Raw genomic sequence first — 23391 nt, 5'->3', positions numbered from 1 at the left:
AATCAAAATCCATAAGAGCGAATGCGTTTCTTTAACTTTCGGCAACCATCAACAAAATGATGTCGCTATTGTGTGTGAATTAATCAATAGTAATACAAACTAGTGTTGTTGTCATCATCGTTTAACGTAGTTATTAACAAAATCATTGTCATGATTGTTTTATTTATGTATAATCCCTTGATTTATCATTACCACTTTTTTCATTATCATCATTGATCATCATCATTTTAAGAATTGAATTTTAACTATAACTCAATAGTTGTAAATCAGGGAAATCTCAGGCGTTATGCCCCCAGTCAGCATAATGATTTACATCGTTCGATGAAAATACACCAGTTGAGAAGAACCTAAATAAAGGGAAACTTCTCCTTTGTCAGTGATCACATGTCCTTGCAATGTAATTCTCATCCAAACATCTGGAGAGTTTTTCATGAAGCATCTGTGATTTCCACTGACAAATTTACTCTGAGCCAATCAGATTCAAGGATTTCAGTAATTTACAAGAACTAGTTTAAAGGGTTGGTCCAGGCTGGAGATATTTATATCTCAATAAATAGAGTTAAATTCACAGAGCAAAATGCTGAAAATTTGTTGAAAGTTATTGAATTTTAAAGATTTGCCTTATTCTGGTGAAACCGTTCTAGGCATGTCTTCATGAATATTCATTAGGTGGGTTGATGATGTCATATCCCCACTTGTTCTTTTGTATTTTATTATGTGAAATTAAGTTTATTCAAAAATTTTCTACCAAGAACTAAAACAATTGGATTGACAACTGATTAAGAGCATTAGTTATTTATTGTCGCAACTTATTTCATTATAATGGAGACATATTTACACATGTGAAAATATTAAACTATTATGATTTCATGTAATAACATAAGAAAAAGGAAGGTGGGGATATGACATCATCAGCCCACCTTATGAATATTCATGACGATGTGCATATCAACTGTTTAAAAACAATATTGATAAACATTAAAATTCAATGACTTCGTTACCATATTTGTAATCTGAATTTGATGAAATTTTCAGCATTTTGCTCTGTGAATTTTACTCTATTTATTTAGATATAATATTTTCAGCCCGGACCATCCCTTTAATAGTAAGAATCACTGGCATTTTGTTTTGTGAAACACTTTCCTGATGGTATGTACACAAACTGAAAGGGTTGGCTTTATTGGATCAAATGAAATAGCTACGGTGAAGATCCAAATGACTAGACAAGATAAGGGTACCATCACATTATTCCATTTCCAGCAAACCAGTATAGGATTGCCCTGCATCACACAGCCTAGTAACAGCTTCAATCATGTCTGCATACATTCCTAACGTGTCTCGAGTATCTGAACTTGTATGGAGAGTTTTGGGAGACAATGCTAGTCTCGGTCATCTGCAAGGGACTAATTGTTACCTGGTTGGCTCTGGGAACAGGTATTGTGTCATAAAATTATGAATCGGTCATTGTGTAGGATGTAGATAGAGTACATCTACTGATGGATGTACAATATTTAGTTTCTATCAGAAGAATGCATGGTGGGTGATATTTGGATCAGAGGTTCTGCAAACAGATAATATGTTTAGATCTTTAAAATGTTCTTAAGAAATAAGAATGAATGTAAATCATCATAACTTTCATCGCTTTCACTTCTTTTGTTACAAGAAAGATATTTTCCTCTGTAGACATATAAATAGTGAATAATCAAGATTTCATACAAGGAATAGTATGGGCTACATGTCTTACTTTTGAATTCAACAACTATGGGGCGTTTCATTATACAAGTTTGATAAAAAAAATATTTTAATTGATGTGTTTATTTATTTACACTATATAATATTTTTGTCATGCCTGAACAAAGTATGGGAGAGACCTAGTGACAAATTTTCCTGTTAGTCTGTTGGCCTGTTGGTCTTTTACAAAAATGTTTATGTTTTTGTCTCACCTGCATAGCAGAGTGAGACTATAGGCGCCGCTTTTTCCGACGGCAGCGGCGAAGGCGGAGGCGTCAACACCAAATCTTAACCTAAGGTTAAGTTTTTGAAATGACAGCATAACTTAGAAAGTATATGGACCTAGTTCATGAAACTTGTCCATAAGGTTAATCAAGTATTACTGAACATTCTGCCTGAGTTTCAGGTCACATGACCAATGTCAAAGGTCATTTAAGGTCAATGAACTTTGGCCATATTGGAGGTATTTGTTGAATTACCATCATATCTCTGTAAGTGTATTGGTCTAGTTCATAAGACGTGGACATAAGAGTAACCAAGTATCACTGAACATCTTGTGCGAGTTTCAGGTCACATGACCAAAGTCAAAGGTCATTTAAGGTCATTGAACTTTGGCCATTTTGAGGTAATTACATGTATTAGATTGCTGTCATAACTTTCAAAGTTTATAGATATAGTGTATAAAATGTGGATATAGGGGTAATCAAGTATCACTGACAAGTTTTAGGTCACATGATCAAGGTCAAATGTCAATGAACGTAGTATTGTATCATTATATGAATGGTGTTTTTTGTGAATAATTATTTCATAGTAGTTTTCGAAGTCAGCACTGCTGCTATATTGAATCGCGTGATGCAGGTGAGACAGCCAGAGGCATTCCACTTGTTGTTCAACTTGCTCTCATTTCGTTTTTTGAAGTCATATTATTTTTAGCTTAATAGAATATCCCTTTCAGTTTCAATTCCTGTATTGCTACAATTAAGATCATTCAGCCCTATCTGTGAAAATTGCAAATGATTATATGTTATTGATATTAAAACAGGAAGTTGGCAAGATGATGGTACCATCATATTATTCCATGTGTAGCATACCAATATACTGTAGGGCTGTATTGAGCTGTAATCAGCTTCCATTATGATTATTATCAAAAAGTCAAGTCCATGCTCACATCTTTATTTTGTATTCATAAATGTACAGTATTATGATTATATTGTTTATGTTATGGATTATTTTGTATATTGCACATGACATAATTATGTCACATTTCATATTTTATTATTTGAACGTAGAAATAAAAAACAAACAATCAATAATGTCAGTCTATATTTGTAGCATATCTCAAGTATCAGGAGGCCGTTTCATAAAGCTGTTCGTAAGTTAAGAGCGACTTTAAGAACGACTGGTGATCCTTTCTTACGCGCTAAACCATCGCCTATATGTATACCATTTACCAAAAGAAAGGATCACCAGTCGTTCTTAAAATCGTTCTTATCTTACGAACAGTTTTATGAAACACCCACCAGGGGGCCGTTTCAGAAAGCTGTTCGTAAGTTAAGAGCGACTTTAAGAACGACTGGTGATCCTTTCTTACGCGCTAAACCATCGCCTATATGTATACCATTTACCAAAAGAAAGGATCACCAGTCGTTCTTAAAGTCGTTCTTATCTCACGAACAGTTTTATGAAACACCCACCTGGTCTTGTAAGTTGTATGGAGATGGAGAGTTTTAGGAAACAATTCCAGTCTTGGTCATCTGCAAGGGACCAATACAACCTGAAATCTATCAGCACTCAGAGGTTGTCATTGTCATTTGATAGTTACCATAGTAACAGTCAGGTGTCTGTGCTCCTGAGCGTATGAAAACCAAACAGATATGTCATATATGACAACTTTCCAGATTTGATAGACAGGTCCATATTAAAGGACAAGTCTACCCCGACAAAAAGTCGATTTGAAAAAAAAGAGAAAAATCAAATGAGCATAACACTGAAAATCTGATGTAAAATAAGAAAGTTATGTCATTTTAAAGTTTCGCTTAATTTCACAACAGTTATATGCACATCCTGGTCGGTATGCAAATGATAGGACTGACATCACTCACTCTATTTCTTTTGTATTTTATTATATGAAATATTGAATATTGCAATTTTCTCCTTATTATAATGAGAAACAAGGTTTTATTTCTCCCTGAACATGTGGAATTACAATTGTTTGAACATTTTGTGGTACAACCAATAGGGACCTTATCGTAAAAAAAAATCTGTGAAAATTGAAATATTGTATAATTCAAACAATAAAAAACAAAAGAAATAGTGAGTGACATCAACAACTCATTTGTATATCACTTAGTTGTGCATATAACTGTTTTGTGAAAAATAAGCAAAACTTTAAAATGTCATAACTTTCTTATTTTACATCCGACATTGGTGAAATTTTCAGCATTATTCTTGTTTGATTTATCTCTTTTGATTCAAATCTACCCTTTTCTGGGGTGGACTTGCCCTTTAAGGAAAAGCTGAATAGCATTTTGTTGTTTGAGGATGAAGACATCAAAATATCTCTTTTGATTCAAATCTACCCTTTTCTGGGGTGGACTTGCCCTTTAAGGAAAAGCTGAAATCAAAATCAAGTTTGGTAAACAAGTTTTTCAAATTCATCACCCTTGAATTTCCTCTGATCGATTGAATGCCTAAGGCACTTTTTGTGAGCCTACATATTCTAAAATGTGGACCTGTCTAGATGAAATATGTTGATAAAATGCCTTCCATGGTGGTTCTAGGTCCAGAACTTTCATGAAGAATGGATTATTACCCGGTATTTGGTAACTCCAGAGTTTGTGAAACTCATTGGTCCATACAGTATTTCTAATGTTCACTGTAATGCCGAACTTCAAATGAAATATTCTTACTTCTTGGAACATTCTCATTTAATGCAAAATGCGATATATATTAAAGAATCGAGTCGCAACGAATCGCATAGTGTGGGCCGGGCTTTAGATGCAGTATTGACTGTAGTGCTCAACTAGTCTGCTAGCTCAGACTCATATTTGACACTTTAACCAATAACAAGTCTAGAGTAAAGACTAGATGCTAAAGGCTATGGCCCGTATTCTGAAGTCGGGTTTAACTTAAACTCAGGTTTAAAGTTGTGGTTGAAGTATGGATAGCCAATTGCTACATAAACCACTAACAGTAGAGAGATAATATTTTACCTCATTTGGCTCTCAAATCATTCAAAATTGTGTAGGAAGTATAAATAGATTATTGTCTGCACCATCGATGAATCAGGAAAGAGCACAGTAAACATAAGAAACAGTATACAACTTTAATAAAAATTTTGACACTTTTGGCTTCCCATAATTTTAGCACAGTGTTAGACCATGGTCTAAGTTAAAGGGATGGTCCAGGCTGAAAATATTTATATCTAAATAAAAAGAGTAAAATTCACAGAGCAAAATGCTAAAAATTTCATGAAAATCGGATAACAAATAACAAAGTTATTGAATTTTAAAGTTTGTAAATATTTTGTGAAAACAGTTATATGCACATTGTCATTAATATTCATTAGGTGGGCTGATGATGTCACATCTCCACTTTCCCTTTTCTTATGTTATTATATGAAATCATAAATGTTTCATATTTTCATACATGTGTAAATGATGTGTCTCCATTATGATGGAATAAGTTGTGACAATAAATAACTAATGCACTTAATCAGTGGTCAATCCAATTGTTTTAGTTCTTGGTAGAAATATTTTGAATAAACCTAATTTCATATAATGAAATACCAAAGAACAAGTGGAGATATGACATCATGGGCACATCTTATGAATATTCATAAAGACCTGCCTAGAACTGTTTCACCGGAATAATGCAAATCTTTAAAGTTCAATAACTTTGTTATTAGTTATCCAATTTTGATCAAATTTTCAGCATTATGCTTTGTGAATTTTACTCTATTTATTGAGATATAAATATCTCTAGCCTGGACCATCCCTTTAAACCTGACTTCAGAATATGGCCTCTGTCTTTGTAGTCTTACTACTTCAGACTCTGCATTATGCGAATTGCGAAAACCAAGTGTCTGTGCCTGCAGACTAGTGCTGTACCTACCAGGTAATTCAGTTTTGATTAACTTTCTCTTTGAATTGCATTTCTGTGTGTTTGTCTATAGGAGAGTGTTGATCGACACTGGTGAAGAAAACAAACCTGAATTTCTCAAGAATCTGAGGAATACTCTGGCTGAGAATGGGACGTCAATACAAGAGATTCTTCTAACTCATTGGCATCACGATCATGTAGGTGGCATTGATGATATCTTTCAAGAACTTCAGTTAGGTGAGCTGCCAACTTCTTTTTATCCTACCAAGTTAAGCCCTGGTGTTGAAAGGGAGAGGGCTGCCCCCCCCCCCTCCACCAAAAAAATATAAATATAAATGAAATAAAAGGAAGTGAGATTATAAAAATAGATAATGGAAAAGAATGAATGAATAAAGAGTTAATAAATATAAAAGATATATAAGAATATAATAAAGCAAATTAGTAAGTAACAGAAAATAATTATTTTCAAGCATGATCATATTGATCAAATTTGATTGTTTCTTATTGTTCATATAATATTGTATGTTGTATATTTTTTAATGGATGTGAATAAAGTGAATTGAATTGAATTTCTTTCAATATCTTGCTACATAGCTTTTCATTTTTTTAATGTTTAGTGATAGTGTCCATAATGGCAAAGTTTTGCAAGATTTTATCAAATGAGGCACCAGGAAAAATATACATGTGTACCGGTGGTGCAGTAGAATATATACTTTAAAAATATATATTTTCAGCTTTCTATGAATTTACTCATATTTATGAATGTTGAGGGTTGGTTTTACAATTTGAATGGAGTTTGAAAATTCAAATGCAATTATGATGAAATCTTTCTTAATGGTACAAAATGATCCATGAATTTGAACAACTTGTAAAACAATGTGATGCAAGATTTCTGCTTGAATATTTGATTCTTTTATTTGTGTTATTCAGAGAATAATGTCAAGGTTTCAAAGCTGCCTCGCCACCCATATCAAGCAGAAACAATCAATGGAGATAAGCTCACATACAACTACCTTCAAGATGGAGAGAAGGTCACAACAGAGGGCGCTACATTGAGGTGAGTATCCCTGTATCTATGCATTGTCTTGTGTGGCTCAGGATATGAATTATCTATGAGCTTTCAGTTCCCTCAAGTTGACCCAAATCCAAGTTTAATTCATACTCTCCAAGTTTTTGTATTATCAAGTGACCATTCACCTTTTTTGTTGTTATATTTATCTGATTGTCACATGGTTGGACTCTAATAAAAGTCAGATAAACTCAGTGTGTACCAAATCACAATTTACAATTCATTTCAGTATACAAAAATTCCAATATCAAAACATTTCTCTTTGAAGTTCAATTTGGTGGAAAAAATAGTATTAACACAGCCAAACGATAAAGTGATGTCAACCTATCACTCTGATTCACCGGTTCACAATTAAAAGAAAACCCAAGGATCATGTATTGATCCAATTTGTAATATCAAACTCAACCTGTCTCTGAATACAATATCCCTGAAAGGATCCTGCACTGATCTAATCAGTAAAAACTAATCTTCAACATCTTAGTGTATCACACTTTCATCTATAATAACAACACCCTTCAAAAATCTCAATTAAACCTTTAACTTTGTTTCGTTTCTTTTCACAATTGTAACTCTGCCAAAAATTCCTTTAAAAGGACCCTGTATTGATCCGTCTTTATAGAATTTTTCTTCACACCATAATATCTCTGAATACATTTTGTGATCACATTTAAAAAATCTTCTACATCTTCAAACATGAGCCTAGATCTTCAACTAATCTCTAGCTCAAAACTCTACAATCCTACATCTTACAATCTCACCAGGGTCCAAATTTAAAATAACTCTTCTCAATACCATCAATCAACTGTTCAGTCATCTTAAAAAAAAAGTAATGTCTGTATTTCCGATCTCAATTCTAAAGAGTTTCTGATATTCCTCTCATTGTTCTTTACAACAAGTTATCTGTCTGGTAGCTTGCTAGCCGAAAACCTCCTTTGAAGTCAGGTACTTCGTATCATTGGTCAAAGTCCAAATCGACACGACCTTGGGAAAATGTCCCAATTCTGGAAATCATCTAAATGTTGATTTATCCCGATCTTGGAACCATCTTTAGTTGGGAGATCATGATATTTCCCATTGGTTACGGGGAGAGCTATGCAAGTGATCATCATTGTTTGACGTGATGGTCGTCGGTACAATGCGAGCTAGTCACCAGGTCGGGGCGATGGACCGATCATGTACGGTGCAGCACACGTCATACAGCGCTTCGAACCTGCTGGTTTCTTTTGTGATCAAGTGAGCAAGGGATCTGTCTTGGTGCAGGTGATGTCGAGGTTGCATGAGCTGAGGCTGAGCTGATGACTGTCGTGTCATAATCGCCAAAGCCGGGGCCGCGAGGGATAGGTTGGAGGCTACAAGGTATCTAAAGCTAGGCCAGTCTGCTTGTTGTCAGTTTGAAGTAGATAGGGGCAGAGGGTCGAGAAAGGGGCTGTCATCCAAAATTTTCTTTTGTGATCAAAGTGATAGTGAGCAAGGGATCTATCGTGGTGCAGGTGAGGTTGCACAAGCTGAGGCTGAGCTGATGACTGTCGTGTCACAATCGCCGAGGCCGGGAGTGGTAGGTTGGAGGCTACAAGGTATCTAAAGCTAGGCCAATCTGTTTGTAGTCAGTTTGAAGTAGATAGGGGCAGAGGATCGAGAAAGGGGCTATGGTCCAAAATTTTCTTTTGTGATCAAGGATCTATTTTGGTGAAGGTGAGGTCGAGGTTGCATGAGCTGAGGCTGAGCTGATGACTGTCGTGTCACAATCGCCGAGGCCGGGAGTGGTAGGTTGGAGGCTACAAGGTATCTAAAGCTAGGCCAATCTGTTTGTTGTCAGTTTGAATTAGATAGGGGCAGAGAATCGAGAAAGAGACTATGGTCCAAAAGCGATGGCTTCTTCAATACAGGCATAAAAAATAACATGAATTCTGCTTAGATCTGACCTCATACAGGCTTGTAAAAGCTTCAGCAAATGTCAGTCAAAAGGCTGCTATATCAATCAAAATAGCTGCTTTTTTATTTAAAGTTGAAATTGAAAGTTATATCAAGATGTCAGCCAAAATGGCGTCTCCCTCAGACTGCAATATGTGTGCTTCACAAAGTCTAAAGATGCAATGCCAAGAAAACTACTGGAAAGCCACTGGGGTCTTCTCCCAATTTTCTAATTCCCCAAAGTATCACAAGCAGTTGTTAAAAAGAAAGGCTCATTGAGCTCAACTAAACAGGGCCTATAAAAAATTTACTACCCTGTAGACAACACACAAGAGATATGTACATTATCCTATTAAGTTCTAGCAAAAGAATCTCTCACACACATCTCTCATTCACTTCACATTGTTGATAAGATCTATTCCTTGTCTCTTAGCAAGGAGTTTGAAGACTTGGAGAACCATCAAACATTTTCCCCTTATAGCCACTTTGATGCCACAATGATAAATATGTTACACATGTGTTTCATTGCATATTTCTTGCAGGCTGTAGACAAAAGATTCCTGCCTAACTATAGACTTACAGGCGAAATACAGTAATACAATAATGATAATTACTTAACGCTGCCTCACTTTTACAGGGGACAGTGAAAATAAATGTTGCAATATTTCTTAAAATATGATTTGATATTTATACTCGACTGGCCACATTTTGCCGCAGATCTGACACACAGCATCACAAATCAATGTATTTCAACAAACTAATCATAACATTTTTATAGTGAGGAAGTTTGTGGCATTTCTTAAAATGTTGATTTTTTGAAATGTCAAATTATTAAAACTGTTAAAACTGTTATCATTCAATATTTTGCCCAATGTTAGGAAACAATAAACCTTTGATGTGCATTTTTCTTGTGTTCAATATCTATGTTTTGTGCTCAAATAAACATGGATATATCCCAGTTATCTATTTTCAACACAAATCACTTTTCAATTTTTGCATGAAACTGGCGGCATCATAGGTTGTCACCAAAGGCTACCAGTGCACCTAAATATTCCTTTGTTCTTCTTCAGAAATTTGAAGCCATTTGAATATCGTTGTCTCTCCATTCCTTTTACCTCCATGCTCTTAGCAACCTGGCCTTGGAGTGAAACTTAGAAGAAAATATAAAGCAAGCTTTGCTGGGGAAAAATGAATAAATGAAATAAATGCATTTCATTGTGACACTGATATATCTGTAATGATATTATATTTCTTTGTTCAGTTTCACATGCAACCTTCTTAAAATCATTGTTATCGAAAATACAACCCTGTTCATATTTTTTATTGTTATATATTTTGTTATGTATTATGTATTTTCTTTGTTATTTTGTATTTGAAAAAGTTGCAGAAACAATAAATGAAATGAAAAAATGAAAACATGGGCATTAAAATCTCAGTAATATTTAAATTAAATTAAAGTAGATTACATTTATTGTCATGCATTTTTGAAGAAACACATCAGTTGCCCTTTGACTCGAGATTCATAAACATAAGCATATTTCCCTGGTAATTTTTAATTCAGTACTTTATATGCGTTGATCAGCTGCCATTCTAAATTAGTCCTCTCTTTCTTTATTTTTAGGGTTGTCTACACACCCGGCCATACTGATGACCATATGGTGTTAGTACTAGAGGAGGAGAATGCTGTCTTTACTGGTGATTGTGTGTTGGGAGAAGGCACAGCTGTAAGTATTACCACTTTATAGATGGTATTGTACAACGCCTACTTTAGCTTGTTGTACGCGACCAAATGGGAGGCTGAATGTCAAACATTCGTACCGTTAACACACGACGTACCATCCAAAATGTACCGTTGCACGGCTTTAGGAGGTGACGTCACAATGCGATTTAATTCATTGCGCTCGGTAAAAATGAAGGTGTAATATGCGTATAGCATGCTGGCTAAATGCGCAATGCTGCCCAAGACGCGCACTTGTGGGCCCGGCTTGTGGGATTTTGCCTTTCGCTTTCAATATTTTTGCTCCCTTTTCATAGATTACTGCAGGGAAAAACTTTTTTCATATTTTAGCTAGATTCCGAGGCGTTGTACAACACAAATACCGAATATTCTTAATCGTGCAATGGTGCGAGATTTCGCATTCGGTGAAAGAAACGCTCTATTCAACTTGGCTAACGCCTCGTTGAATAGAGCATCTTTATTTCACCTCTTGTGAAATCTCGAACCATCGAACTCATGCCTATTCACTATTTGTTTAGATAGTAGTATTAACCGTCATAATATCATAAGGATTTTACAGTCCGCTGAATGGTAATACTGTGTACCATCTTGGTTGAATCAAGGCCTATGCAGCAAATAAAAAAAAGAAATACTATAGATAAGAATAAAACTGCATGATATGGTTTCCCTTCAACCAAACCAGTTCAGATCTTGTTAATTTCACTATTCATATAAAAATCTGTGAATTATTTTCTCATTACCCTGTTCGTGTTCTGTGCAGGAATACAATGATATTGATTTATGCAATAAATCTTTTAGAACATTTGATGATCTGATTTTGATGTTTTGTCTCTGTCTCTTTCTTTCTTTCTTTCTTTCCTTCCTTCCTTCCTTCCTTCCTTTACATCTGTCTCTCTCTCTCTCTTTCTCTCAGGTGTTCGAGGACCTGTATACATACATGAAATCGCTGGAATTGCTCGTCTCCATCAACCCCTCTCGGCTTTACCCTGGCCATGGTCCCATAGTGGATGACGCCGTGCCCAAGCTCCAGATGTACATTGACCATCGTAACCTGCGGGAGAGCCAGATCAGTGCGGTCCTTCGGGAACACGATGGTAAAGACATGGATGCCATGGATCTGGTCAAGATCATCTACACCGTAAGTTTACCTCTTTGGACCCTCATTGATTTTAGTCTGCACTGCAGGCACAGACCATGATTGCAACTTTGATCAACAGCAGGGTTTTCACACCAGACAAGCAAAATACAACTTGCCGTTGGATTTGTACCCTCCAACATATCAGCGCACCTTCAATCTCTAAACCCAACCAGTTGTAGATATCGAACCAGACAAAAGGGAACTCTCAAATACAACCTTATTAGATCAAATAAAGACTGCTACCGACACTCCCTGTATCCCAAGACCATCCCGGAATGGAACCTTCTTGGTGAGGATGTCAGAAATTCCAAAGACATAGGAGTATTCAAACTCAAACTTGAAAGTTTGGATATCAACACCCTTGTCTCAAAAGCACACTATCAAAATTAACTGGCAATAGCGCTTGACCCCTAAACCCAAACGTACGCGACAACCAGATGCTGGTGATTGTACGTCAGATAGTTTCAGAGCCTTCTACAAGACAGTCATTGGCAGGGACATTAGGCTGCATGTTTGGATCCCTTTCCTTGAGCGAAGGGTTTGTACAGCAAACTACATTCATATGTACAGTAAAACCTTGTCGGCGTTCTCATACAAAGCTGTTTGTAAGTCACGATCAACTTTATGACAGACTTGTGATCCCTTCTTATGGTAAATGATACATTTCATTGGTGTTGATATAGTTCCAAAGAGAGGTTCACCAGTCATTCGTAACTTAGCAACAGCTCTATGAAACAACCACCTGCATATAAAGACCATCCAAGGGAGACAAGAAAAGTGGTCTTTATGAGCAGGTTACCTTTATAGACAGGTTTCTTTAATGAGGCTATTCCATACATGTCATACGAGACATTTTGACAACAATTTATAATTCTTTTAGCTGAATACTTGAGCGATACAATTTTCTTTTTTTGTCAATATTAAAGTAATAAGTGGGTAGTCATGTAAAAAGCTGATAACCAATAAAAAATGTTTGATCATGGGTGGATTAAAGGTGAACATGTTGTGTGTCGTACGGGACTCAGAAATGTCCTGTACGATACGCAATATTTTCACCTGTAATTCACCCATGGGCAACATATCTTTGTTGGTTGTCATTTTTGTCTCACCTGCATAGCAGAGTGAGACTATAGGCGCCGCTTTTCCGACGGCGGTGGCAGCGGCGTCAGCATCAAATCTTAACTGAAGGTTAAGTTTTTGAATTGACAGCAGAAGTAGAAAGTTTATAGACCTAGTTCATGAAACTTCGACATTAGCTTAATCAAGTATAACTGAAGATCCTGCCTGAGTTTCAGGTCACATGACAAAGGCCAAAGGTCATTTAGGGTCAATGAACTTAGACCATGTTGGGGGAGTCAATATCGAAATCTCAACCTAAGGTTAAGTCTTGAAATATCATAACTTAGAAAGTATATGGACCTAGTTTATGAAACTTGGCCATAAGGGTAGTAAAATATTACTAAACATCATGCCTGAGTTTCAAGTCACATGACTAAGGTCAAAGGTCATTTAAGGTCAATGAACTTTGGCCAAGTTGGGGGTATTTGTTGAATTACCATCATAACTTTGACAGTTTATGGATCTGATTCATAAAATTTGGACATAAGAGTAATCAAGTATCACTGAACATCCTGTGTGAGTTTCAGGTTACATGACCAAGGTCAAAGGTAATTTAAGGTCAATGAACTCCATGTTGGAGGTAATTATTAAGTCATAACTTTCAAAGTTTATGGATATAGTTAATGAATTTTGGACAAAGGGGTAATTAAGTATCACTGATAAGACATGATCAAGGTCAAATGTCATTCAGGGTCAATGAACATAATATTGTATCATTATGTGAATGGTGTTTTTTGTGAATAATTATTTTATAGCAGTTTTCAAAGTCAGCACTGCTGCTTTATTGAATCACGTAATGCAGGTGAGACTGCCAGAGGCGCCCCACTTGTTTTACATGATTACCCAATAGTACTTTATTATTACCACAAAACAAATTGAAGTTCGTCATTTGTTTGGACAGCAGGTTGAAATTTTTTTGAAAATGGCTGACTTTTCTAGAACATGGAATCGCCCAATCCATGTTTCAATGGGGGAATCTATTCATTGGAAACCAAATTTTGGTCTTTACAGACAGGCTTTCCCTCAATACAGGTAGTTGCTTGAGGTTTGACTGTATTTGGTTTACAAATAGAGTCAATGTAATGTTTCTATGGACTTGTTCCTTCATACTTGAATGATTACTGTCTATAAGCCAACGTGTCATCTCTGTTTACAAAGTAAGAATTGATTAATCGCTCCTCCAGTATCAACAAAATTATACGGTGAATATGCATTTGCTCATGCAGCCCCCGTTTCATGGAACAAACTCCCTGAAAACAATTGATTCTGTTAAAAAATTCAAAACGGTTCTTAATATCCTACTAGTACTTATTCATCTCGACAAAATGAACTCGCCAACACATCTTATTCTTTCCTGTGCTATATAAAACCTGACTATTATTATTTACAAATGTATGAGAAGTCACCCACATTTTTCGAATACGGGTAAACTTTCACGAATATTCACCCAAGTTGAACCAATTTTTCAAACCAAGATTAACTATGACTGCTACAGTTGTGTATTTTATGCAGATTTTTTTCTTCTTAGATTTCATAGTTTGATTCATAATATAACAAAACTGTACTGATCTTTAGTCTAATAGATAATCTCTTCTTGGTTTTCTGTTGAAAAAATGTAATTATTGAATTCAAGACTTGCTTGCTTCATTAAGTAATGGTCAGTTTTTTTATGCTTGCTGATTTCATGCACATCATTTTGTTGTATTTTCTGATGTGTAACTGAGATGTTAACCCTTTGCGTGCGGGCCCGTGAAACCGGATACCTCTCCCTGCGGCGGAGCCGTTTTTGTACATTGCTGGTTTTTGGATCTGTGGCGGTGTTTTCCTAATCTATTGCTAATTGCGCCAAACTGAAGTATTTTCAGGATTTTTTGTAAATGTAAAGATGAACGATCAGACATTTTTCTAACTAGAATTAAAGGTCTCGCTTCTCGAATCAACAGAATAGTTAAGAAATTTAAGATGAAAAAGTCGTGTTATTTTGTCAAATTTTCGCTTTTTCCCAAGTCAATAGGCACTGTGTACAAAAATGCGTAAGGGCAATCAGCACGCGCGGACAAGTCGAGTTCGATCGATACCGCTTTGTCGTCTGCTCTGGTGCTTTTTTCATTGCCTATAGTCACGCTACTCATGAATGGTCTCTTTACCCCCTTGTATACAGATCATTTGCAAAGTGTATAATTACGACGAAAGTCCGTTTTGGGTGAAATCACAGCATACCAAGTACCTTATTTCCAGAATGAATAAAAAAGGGTGAATATTCCCTTGCAAGTACGACGATGATGCTGCGCAACGAAAGTCCGAAACTATTTTGTGATTTTTGGCTTCTGGGCTTCAAGACGGTGGCCTCAATGTTTCACTAAAAATCGCCTTTATTTTCTTCTTTTCATGAATTATAGCTTGTAATAAAATATAATTTTGTTTCTGAAGATTGCATACCAGTCTTCGATTTGTTATCCTGTTGCAATTTCAAAGAGCGAAGGGGGTAAATGTGACTCAAACAGTGGATCTGTAATACCTCCCAACGCTCTCCCAAGTTGTCTCGTTCTACGTTTCATTTTTCTATCTCCCTTTTCCCTCCAAAATAACCATGCTACCGATTACTGTTCGCCACAATGAGAGAAAGTAAATTATTCTCATCTATAGAATTTGTAGCATCTAAAATTAATTTAGATGCTTTTAATTTAAAAGTGTTTTATTTTGTTCTTTCATTTATTCATTTTCTAACCGTTCTAGATTTTTTCACAACCGAAAACAAAAGCAATAAATAAACCATGAAAGATGTGTATACCATTTTGTCTCTATCTTTTAATCGTTCAATTAAATACAGATGCATTGGAGTCGGTAGGAGGCGTCAGTCCACCCCCCCCCCCATTCAGCAAACGTATACAAAAACGCGAAGTCCATAAATTTGTGATTTTTAGGGGCCGGATCACTCCCTTCTACATTCAGCTCAACCCCTCCATTATAAAAAACACGCTCAGCGGCCCCTGTTATTTATACATCTTTTTCCAATATTTGCCATGTCTTAAGCTTAAGCAGGTTTGTCAATATAAAATGAGTAATCATTTAATTTTTTAATGTTACTGTCCTAATATGAAAAACAGTATTCCTAAGAGCTTTTTGTATTGCTAAATACGAGAAGCATTCAGTAGGTCATCCTGACGAAATACACTAATCTTCCTTTTATTCAGGGCGTTGGCTATTTGTCCCCTGCTCTATTCATAAGGAATTTTTTTAGCGGCCGCCATGACTTTCTTTTGTTTGGGGAGTGCCGAGATCAAGAACTGCATGGACGTTTTCATTTTCAAAAGAGCAGAGGATAAACGGTGTTCTAAATTCCTTTATTTTCTGTTTGTTTCCTTTGAAATAGAAGACAAAAATAAGAGCAATATCGGATGAGAAAACGAGAGAAAGCGGGAGGGGGGTCAAACATTTACCAGGGGCCCGTTTTATATAAAATTTTCAATAAGACTAGATAGCTACTGAAATCCTTCTATTTGACTGACGGATGGTAAATGTTTAAATGATTGCGCATTTGTCAATATAAAATGTACATGTATAATGTATTTATAAAACGGTACCAATTAGGGATTTCCTCGTTTTCCCTTTCTCTGTTTTTTTTATTTAAAAAATCAGATATTTTAGTTTTCATGCTAACCAGGGTAAGCGCCCCAAATGATTGTTTGCAGTCACTGAAACTTTTTTCCTCTATGAATCTTTTCTTCCACGCTATTCGCCGGTAAAAAAAAAGAAATTGGCGAAAAAGTAGGAAAATCCATAAAATTTGGATCGGTATATATATATTTTTTTTTTTTTGGGGGGGGGAGGTGTGTAGGCCACACATAAATAAAAGTTTGTAGGATTGAGAGGGTTCTATCGCGTGACACGCCAGACAAACGTGTTTTCTTTATAGGGGGTGCCTAAACGTAATTTCTCATCCTGTATCATTCTATTTCCTCCATTTCGCGGAAATAAGATGAAAAGCTTCTAAAACCTAACCTATTATAAATTCATTCTGTAAAATGACATGAATTAACAAATTGTGATTTTTTTTAGCCGCTTCACCCCCGCCCACAGCAGCTGCTCAACCCCTGCACAATAAAAAAAAATGCTGTCCCTGCATGTATAACATCTTTTTTCCAAATATTTTGGTTTATATGCTAACCATAGTAAGCGCCCCAAATGCGATTTTTTTTTTTTTTTTGGGGGGGGGGGTCGTAACGGGGAAATGAAGTGGCCAGGACGGTCTTTATTCTCATCTTTTCTACTGCGTTACTCGCAATTAAAAACAGAAAATCGGAGAGAGGAGACAAACAAGCAATATTAGAGTGTAGGTCAGAACATTTCCATCGGGGGGGGGGGGGGCAAGGTCAAACAAGAATAATGATAAAAAGTCATCAGTTTGGCAAGGGTCTGAGGACCGAGTTGCGACAAACAAACGTTGTGGGATTTTTTTAAAGTAATCTAACCAAAAAATAAAGTCATGTTGTTATTCGTTTAAGTAGATATTCAAGGAATTTTAGCAACAGCGCACTTGTCTATTTTCATTTTTATCTCTGTCTTTCATTCTCTCTCGTTCTCCGTGACATCTGAACATATATTTTTAAATATAATTTCCCTAAATGATTCTTCGTTCATCCTTATATGCATCATCATCCAGGGGAAGCGCTTTTTATGCAATATGAACCACTGACGGATGTCATAAGCCCCTGTGTTATCGGTAAATGGGACATTTTTTTTTTTGATAGGTATGTTGGTCGAAAAAAAAGTATTCATAAAAGCTTTTTGTATTGCTAAGTACGAAAAGCATTCATCGGGTCATCCTGCCGATATACACTAATCTTCCTTTTGTTCGGGGCGTTGACCATCTGTATCCTGCTCTTTTCGGAAGGAATTTGTTTGAGTGGCCGCCCAGACATTCTTTTGTTTGGATAGTGCCGATATCATGAACTACATGGACGTTTCCTTTTTGAAAAGAGCAGAAGATGAATGGTGTGCTTAACTGCTTTCTTTTCTCTTTTTTTTTTAATAGTAGACAAAAATAATGAGAAGAAGAGGGATGATGGGGAGGCAAAAAGTTCAAAAGTGCACCAAGGTCAGCTCAAAGTACTAAGACATGACAAGCGTTTTGTTTTTCTGAAAATACAATCGATCGATGAAACCAAGGAGATATCATTCTTTCTAGAGTGATATCGTCTTGATGAAATAAATAAGACCGGAAAATGGTGAATAAACGCGTAGGTTATTACGTGACGATCTTCCAGAAAAGATTTTAGCTTAGGCTTTCAGAACAACGATATGGATCAAATCACGTGATCAGAACAAATCACGTGATCAGGCCTAGTGTGCGCGCGCGTACGTGCACGTCACAAAATTTATCCTCACCGTCTGACTCCAACGAAAAATTCGGGTAAAGTTGAAATGATTTCCTATTTTAGGGATTTTTCTCCACGTAGCTGTATATTTTTTTCATTTGATTGTCGAAATAGGTTTATAAAGGAAATAGTGGGAAAGGTTTTAGTACAAAACAATTACGAAAAAGCTGAAAAACTTCATCGAATTAAACCAAACAAATCTCGGCTTCTGTAGAAGCCCGTCGTAGCTAAGTGAACGACTCGCTGGGCTTCTGTGGAAGCCCGTCGCACGCAAAGGGTTATTGTCCCCTCATTGGCCTGTTTTATAAAACTTGTTACGATAACTGTTCAAAGCTACTAAAATCATTCAATGTGATTGGCTGATAATAAACTTGCATTAAGGGTTTATAGGAATGTGGTCTTGTGTCCATTTCATAAAACTTGTTATGATACCAAATTTGCAATAAATGTTTAAAGCTACTGAAATCCTTCAATCTGATTGGCTGATGGTAAACTTGTTATAGAAATTGTGCATTCGTTATCATAACAAGTCTTTATGAAACGGTACCCAGACTTGATTAGTTACATGTATGGAAGTGAGATGGTGCTGTAGACAAGGCTCCACGCCTACCAACTAAAAAAGATTAATCGTGAAAGGCGCGATCGCCACCTGAGAGGTAGCGGCCAATCAACAAGCATGTTGTTGGGATCAGTAAACCCTGTACCACCGAAGCGAATGTACCCAGTTCCATGGCGTCGTCAGCATCAATGGTGAGGATTGGCTAGTCTCGTCTCGGCAACTACTTGACGAGGAATTATAGTCACAAGGCCTCTGGAACTCCCTCCCTCCTTCACTCCGTGAAATTGACATTGAACTCTTCAAATCTCCTCTCAAAACTCACTTATTTTCAAGCAGATGTTTAATAGCTTAATTGGATGAGCCTGCGCCTATGAATGTTTTTAACAGAAATATGACGCAATATAAATGCTGTGGATCATCATCACAATGGCTTGTCAAATGGCTAGAGCTGTTATAGCTGCTGATCTTCATCTTTAAAACAAAAACAATTATTTTTCTTTTGTTCCATTTAGGAAACACCAGAGATCCTTCACCCTGCTGCTGCAAGGAATGTCTCACATCATCTAGAGAAATTACAGAAAGAAGGAAAGATTGGTAAGATGATTTGCAGGGATAGCTTTACAACCCTCCAAGAAAAAAAAGGAACCAAGAAAAAAAAAAGAATTTGTACAGCAATTAATTGGAGAGGGTCATCTTATCACTGAAATTACCCCACCATTATGTGAAGTGTACTGATCTCTATATACATGTAGATTTTAAACTGGAAAATAGTTTTGCAAAATATTTTCTGAAGAATTTATTTTGTTTTGGTAGATTGCATATAATATAATACAATGATTATATATTGTATAATATGAAAGGTAAATATGCTGTAATAAGATAATTCAATAAATCTCATTTCTTTTGCTTCCTATTTTTTTTAACTAGTGAGGGTGGCATCAGATGAGAAGTTCCGTTGGAAAAGCAACTTATGAGGGCGCTGTTTGTTATCACGGACACTGCAAGTGAAGGGAACTTTGCTCCAGCAGAGATATCAGATGTGTATTCTATCATCAAGATGAAGAGAGATGTAACACACTAAATGAATGATTTTTAAAAAGAAACAGGAAATTATTTTGCTCTTCCAGAGATGAAAGGGACCTTACCAGAAGTATGTGCTGTGTCTTACTGCAGAAGTCCTGTTATTAAGACAGCGTTGTGGCCCCGTGGATTAGTCTCCAGACTTTGAAACAGAGGGTCGTGGGTTCAAATCCCAGCCATGGCGTAGTTTCCTTCAGCAAGAAATTTGTCCACATTGTGCTGCACTCAACCCAGGTGAGGTGAATAGGTACCTGGCAGGAATTTATTCCTTGAAATGCCGAGTGCTGGAAGCTAGCTGCTTGAGCTACAGCCGGGATAATAATATCCAAGTCCTTTGAAAGCGCATAGAGACGTTATTCATAATGTGTTATGCGCTATACAAGAACTGACTATTATTATTATTATCTCTTTTACTGCTGCTTTCCTTGCATTCACCATTTTGTTGTTTGATAAATATGAGGAACATCGATGAAGAGATTCCTTGCGGATTCTTGTGTGAAAGGCACTACCCTGGCTTTTGGTAAGGTGCCCGTAAGTTTGAAAGAGAATGAAACTGTCTAAAGCAGGGATGCCAGTCTTTGGGCTCTTTGCCTGCTTTAGGCCCTGAAAACTCCCCATCCTTTTTAGGCTTTTCATTATAAAGCCTACATGGGGCTTTGATTTGTTCAGGCATCTGTTCAGTCCCAGTGACTGACTGGCATCCCTGCTATTAAAGTGACTGCTTGTAAAAGATGAGATGAAATAAAAAAAGGATATGAGTGTGTGATATAAAGATTGCATTCAAATTTCATTATCAAGATCTTTAAAGAATTATATTGTGTATAGACAAGGCTCTAAAATGATAAGGTATTGGAAGACAATGAAAATAAAAGAGAATGTCATTGAAAAGTTGATGAAAATGATATATTCAAAATTCTAGAAAATCAATATTCATTTATTGAATGGGCCGTTCTCAGAAATCTAGTCTTTATGTACAGTCTCTAATTTAATTTTTACCAACTCTATGAATCTTGAGAAAAATCAAGCCCAAATGCCTGTATTTGCTCATCAATTGCTAAGTGAATTCAGTGAAGCTCATTCAATATTCAAACCACTAGAGTATGTTCTCACAAACCAGGGCATGGTGACTGCAAACCAATAATCAGATTTGATATGGTGCTTCTACAAATCTTGAGCCAAGGAGGCACAGGATGCATGTGCGTGTTCCCCCCCCCTCATCTCCTTGTTGTGCATTGTGATAGCCTTTAGATATTGGCACACTTTCTGGAGAGAAAACCCTTCCCCAAACTGGTCCTATCACTTTTGGGGCAATGCGCCAAATTAATCTTAGACAAATCTCTATTTTACACCCCGCTATAGTTATTTAAATGTAAGAGAATTCTTAAAATAGTCATTTAGATTTTTCTCAAATTGATATCCTCTATAGTGTAAGTACATTTATTGATGCAATTTATGTTATATTTATGATTGTCAACTGGTTTGCCAAAAATCCATAAATGTAAACAAGTGCCTCAAGTTGCTTACATGTATAAATTCATGAAATCAACTCTAAAACCCATGTCCTTTGTTGTTAAAATAATTGGTGAGTAATAATTTGAGGAACGTGAGTAGTTTTTTTCTTTAAGTCTTTGCGCGTTGATGTTGCAATCTTGCACATTCGTACAAATAAATACATCAATAGTAATAATTAGTTTTCTCCCCTACCTTCAAATTAGATAAGCTAATAAAAGGCAATAGTTCTTGGATAACATCTAGATAATAATAAGTATCAATGGTGCAATATGGAAATCTTGAGTTAAAGGAAATAACATGGAAACAATTGTCATTATTATCCCAAAAAAAACTTAATTCAGCGTGCAAAGAGTTAATGAAATGTTTTATTGTTTCAAATCTATAAGTTTTGAGAACAATTTTCATTTGTGTGCATCTTTCTCTGTATTCATCATTCCTCCACTTTCATTTCTAAAAAGTCAAGACAGTTCATATCATTCATTACCTTTAAAATTGTAAAGTAGATATCTACAACCATGTGAAATCACCATAGATACAATGAATATAAGGTTATCCCCAACTTGCAATACTCCATAAAGTACATCACTTGTATTGTTCAGAATAACTATCCAAATGTAGAGAGTGAATTATATTGATCTTATTGATTAGAATTTAGCTTTTTTATTATTTTTTTTTATTTTTTTTATTTCCAGGCAAAAGACAAAAAGAATATGTACAAGAGGGAGAAATTACCACCGACTAGTGCCTGAGGATGACTAAAAGAAAAACTAGTTTCTGTTATGAAGCTCTCCTCACTAGTCGGGGTTTACAAATATACAAAAATAAAATCGGTATAAAATGGCAATATATGTTTAGATGCATTAAAAAACAGTGATATGAAAGGGAATTCCTAGGCTTTTTGTTCATACCTTTCTACCTATGCCACTGACATCATATATGACTGTCTGAATAAATGAATGTGGAAACCTTTAGGTAGAGATGAGTATTTGTAATGATGCTCCTGCCTAGACCAGTTGGTATATCCTGAAGTTTGTGTATCCTTTACTGTGCTCCAGTGCATGCAGTACCCCCTCTACATGTTTCACAGTCGTGTTCCACTAACTGTCCTGGGGGCCGTTTCATAAAGCTGTTCGTAAGTTGAGAACGACTTTAAGAACGACTGGTGAACCTTTCTGACGCGCAAAACAATCACCAATGAACAATGGTGAATACCTTTTACCACAAGAAAGGATCACCAGTCGTTCTTAAAGTCGTTTTTAACTTACGAACAGCCTTATGAAACGGCCCCCTGATTTTCAACTTTCAAAACCGCAACAACAAAAACTGCCATAGACACATTCATGCCCCAAAGTCCTTGATACATCTTTAATGGCCCAATCCTTTGGGGTTACAGTTGCTAAAATACAGGACTTTCAGAGGGAACTGCCTTCTTGACACCCGCATGGCGGTCTGCTCCTGGACCCCGCCGGGGCTTAGTCAGTCCCCTGGACCCCCTGGCCATAGGTTGTTTGGGTTTTGCATTTCTAAATGTTGACGGGTATGCAATAGTCTAGTCAACAACAATGTTTATTTAAGCGCCTTGAGCAGTCGTAGATTGAGGAAGCGCTATATAAATGACAATTATTATTATTGTTGGTATTGATGAGAAGCTGAGGAGTTACTCTTTAATATTCTGGTAAATTTATTAAAATATTCATTAATATTTAGGTACAAGCTCTAAAAGTTAGATTTACCCTTTTGTCATGCAAGCTTTCTTTACATTGGTACAAGCGTGCTGATCATGTGGTACTATTTGGTGATGGTAATTTGTGGATGACAGCAGTAGAATGATTGATATATGTAATATAACAAAGTATTTTATTAAATATTGAAATTCCATATATTACACGTTCCGTTCCAAAATTTGCTGTTTTTTTGTTATCATGAGAGAATGTGACATGGTTGTGAGTTCTTGAAAAATGGCAATTAGGGCCCCGTCTTACAAAGAGTTGCGATTGATCCGATCAATCGCAACTATGGACGGCCAGCAATGTCAACATATAAAATGCATGTTTG

At 36.2% G+C, this 23391-nt stretch overlaps 1 protein-coding gene across 1 annotated transcript; it reads left to right on the top strand.

The window, feature by feature from the left end:
- Positions 1-1221: 1221 nt before the first annotated feature.
- On the top strand, positions 1222-23221 carry LOC129261491 (endoribonuclease LACTB2-like). The gene is made up of 7 exons (XM_054899555.2): positions 1222-1434; positions 5906-6069; positions 6763-6889; positions 10434-10536; positions 11464-11688; positions 19257-19338; positions 19672-23221. The coding sequence occupies exons 1-7, from the start codon at positions 1313-1315 to the stop codon at positions 19716-19718; spliced, it is 870 nt and encodes a 289-aa protein (XP_054755530.2). The 5' UTR covers positions 1222-1312; the 3' UTR covers positions 19719-23221.
- The last annotated feature ends 170 nt before the right edge of the window (positions 23222-23391 follow it).

Source organism: Lytechinus pictus, chromosome 1, assembly GCF_037042905.1.
Source record: "Lytechinus pictus isolate F3 Inbred chromosome 1, Lp3.0, whole genome shotgun sequence".
NCBI lineage: Eukaryota > Metazoa > Echinodermata > Echinoidea > Temnopleuroida > Toxopneustidae > Lytechinus > Lytechinus pictus.
Note: the sequence above shows the minus strand (reverse complement) of the source record. Positions and strands in the feature narration are given on the sequence as shown.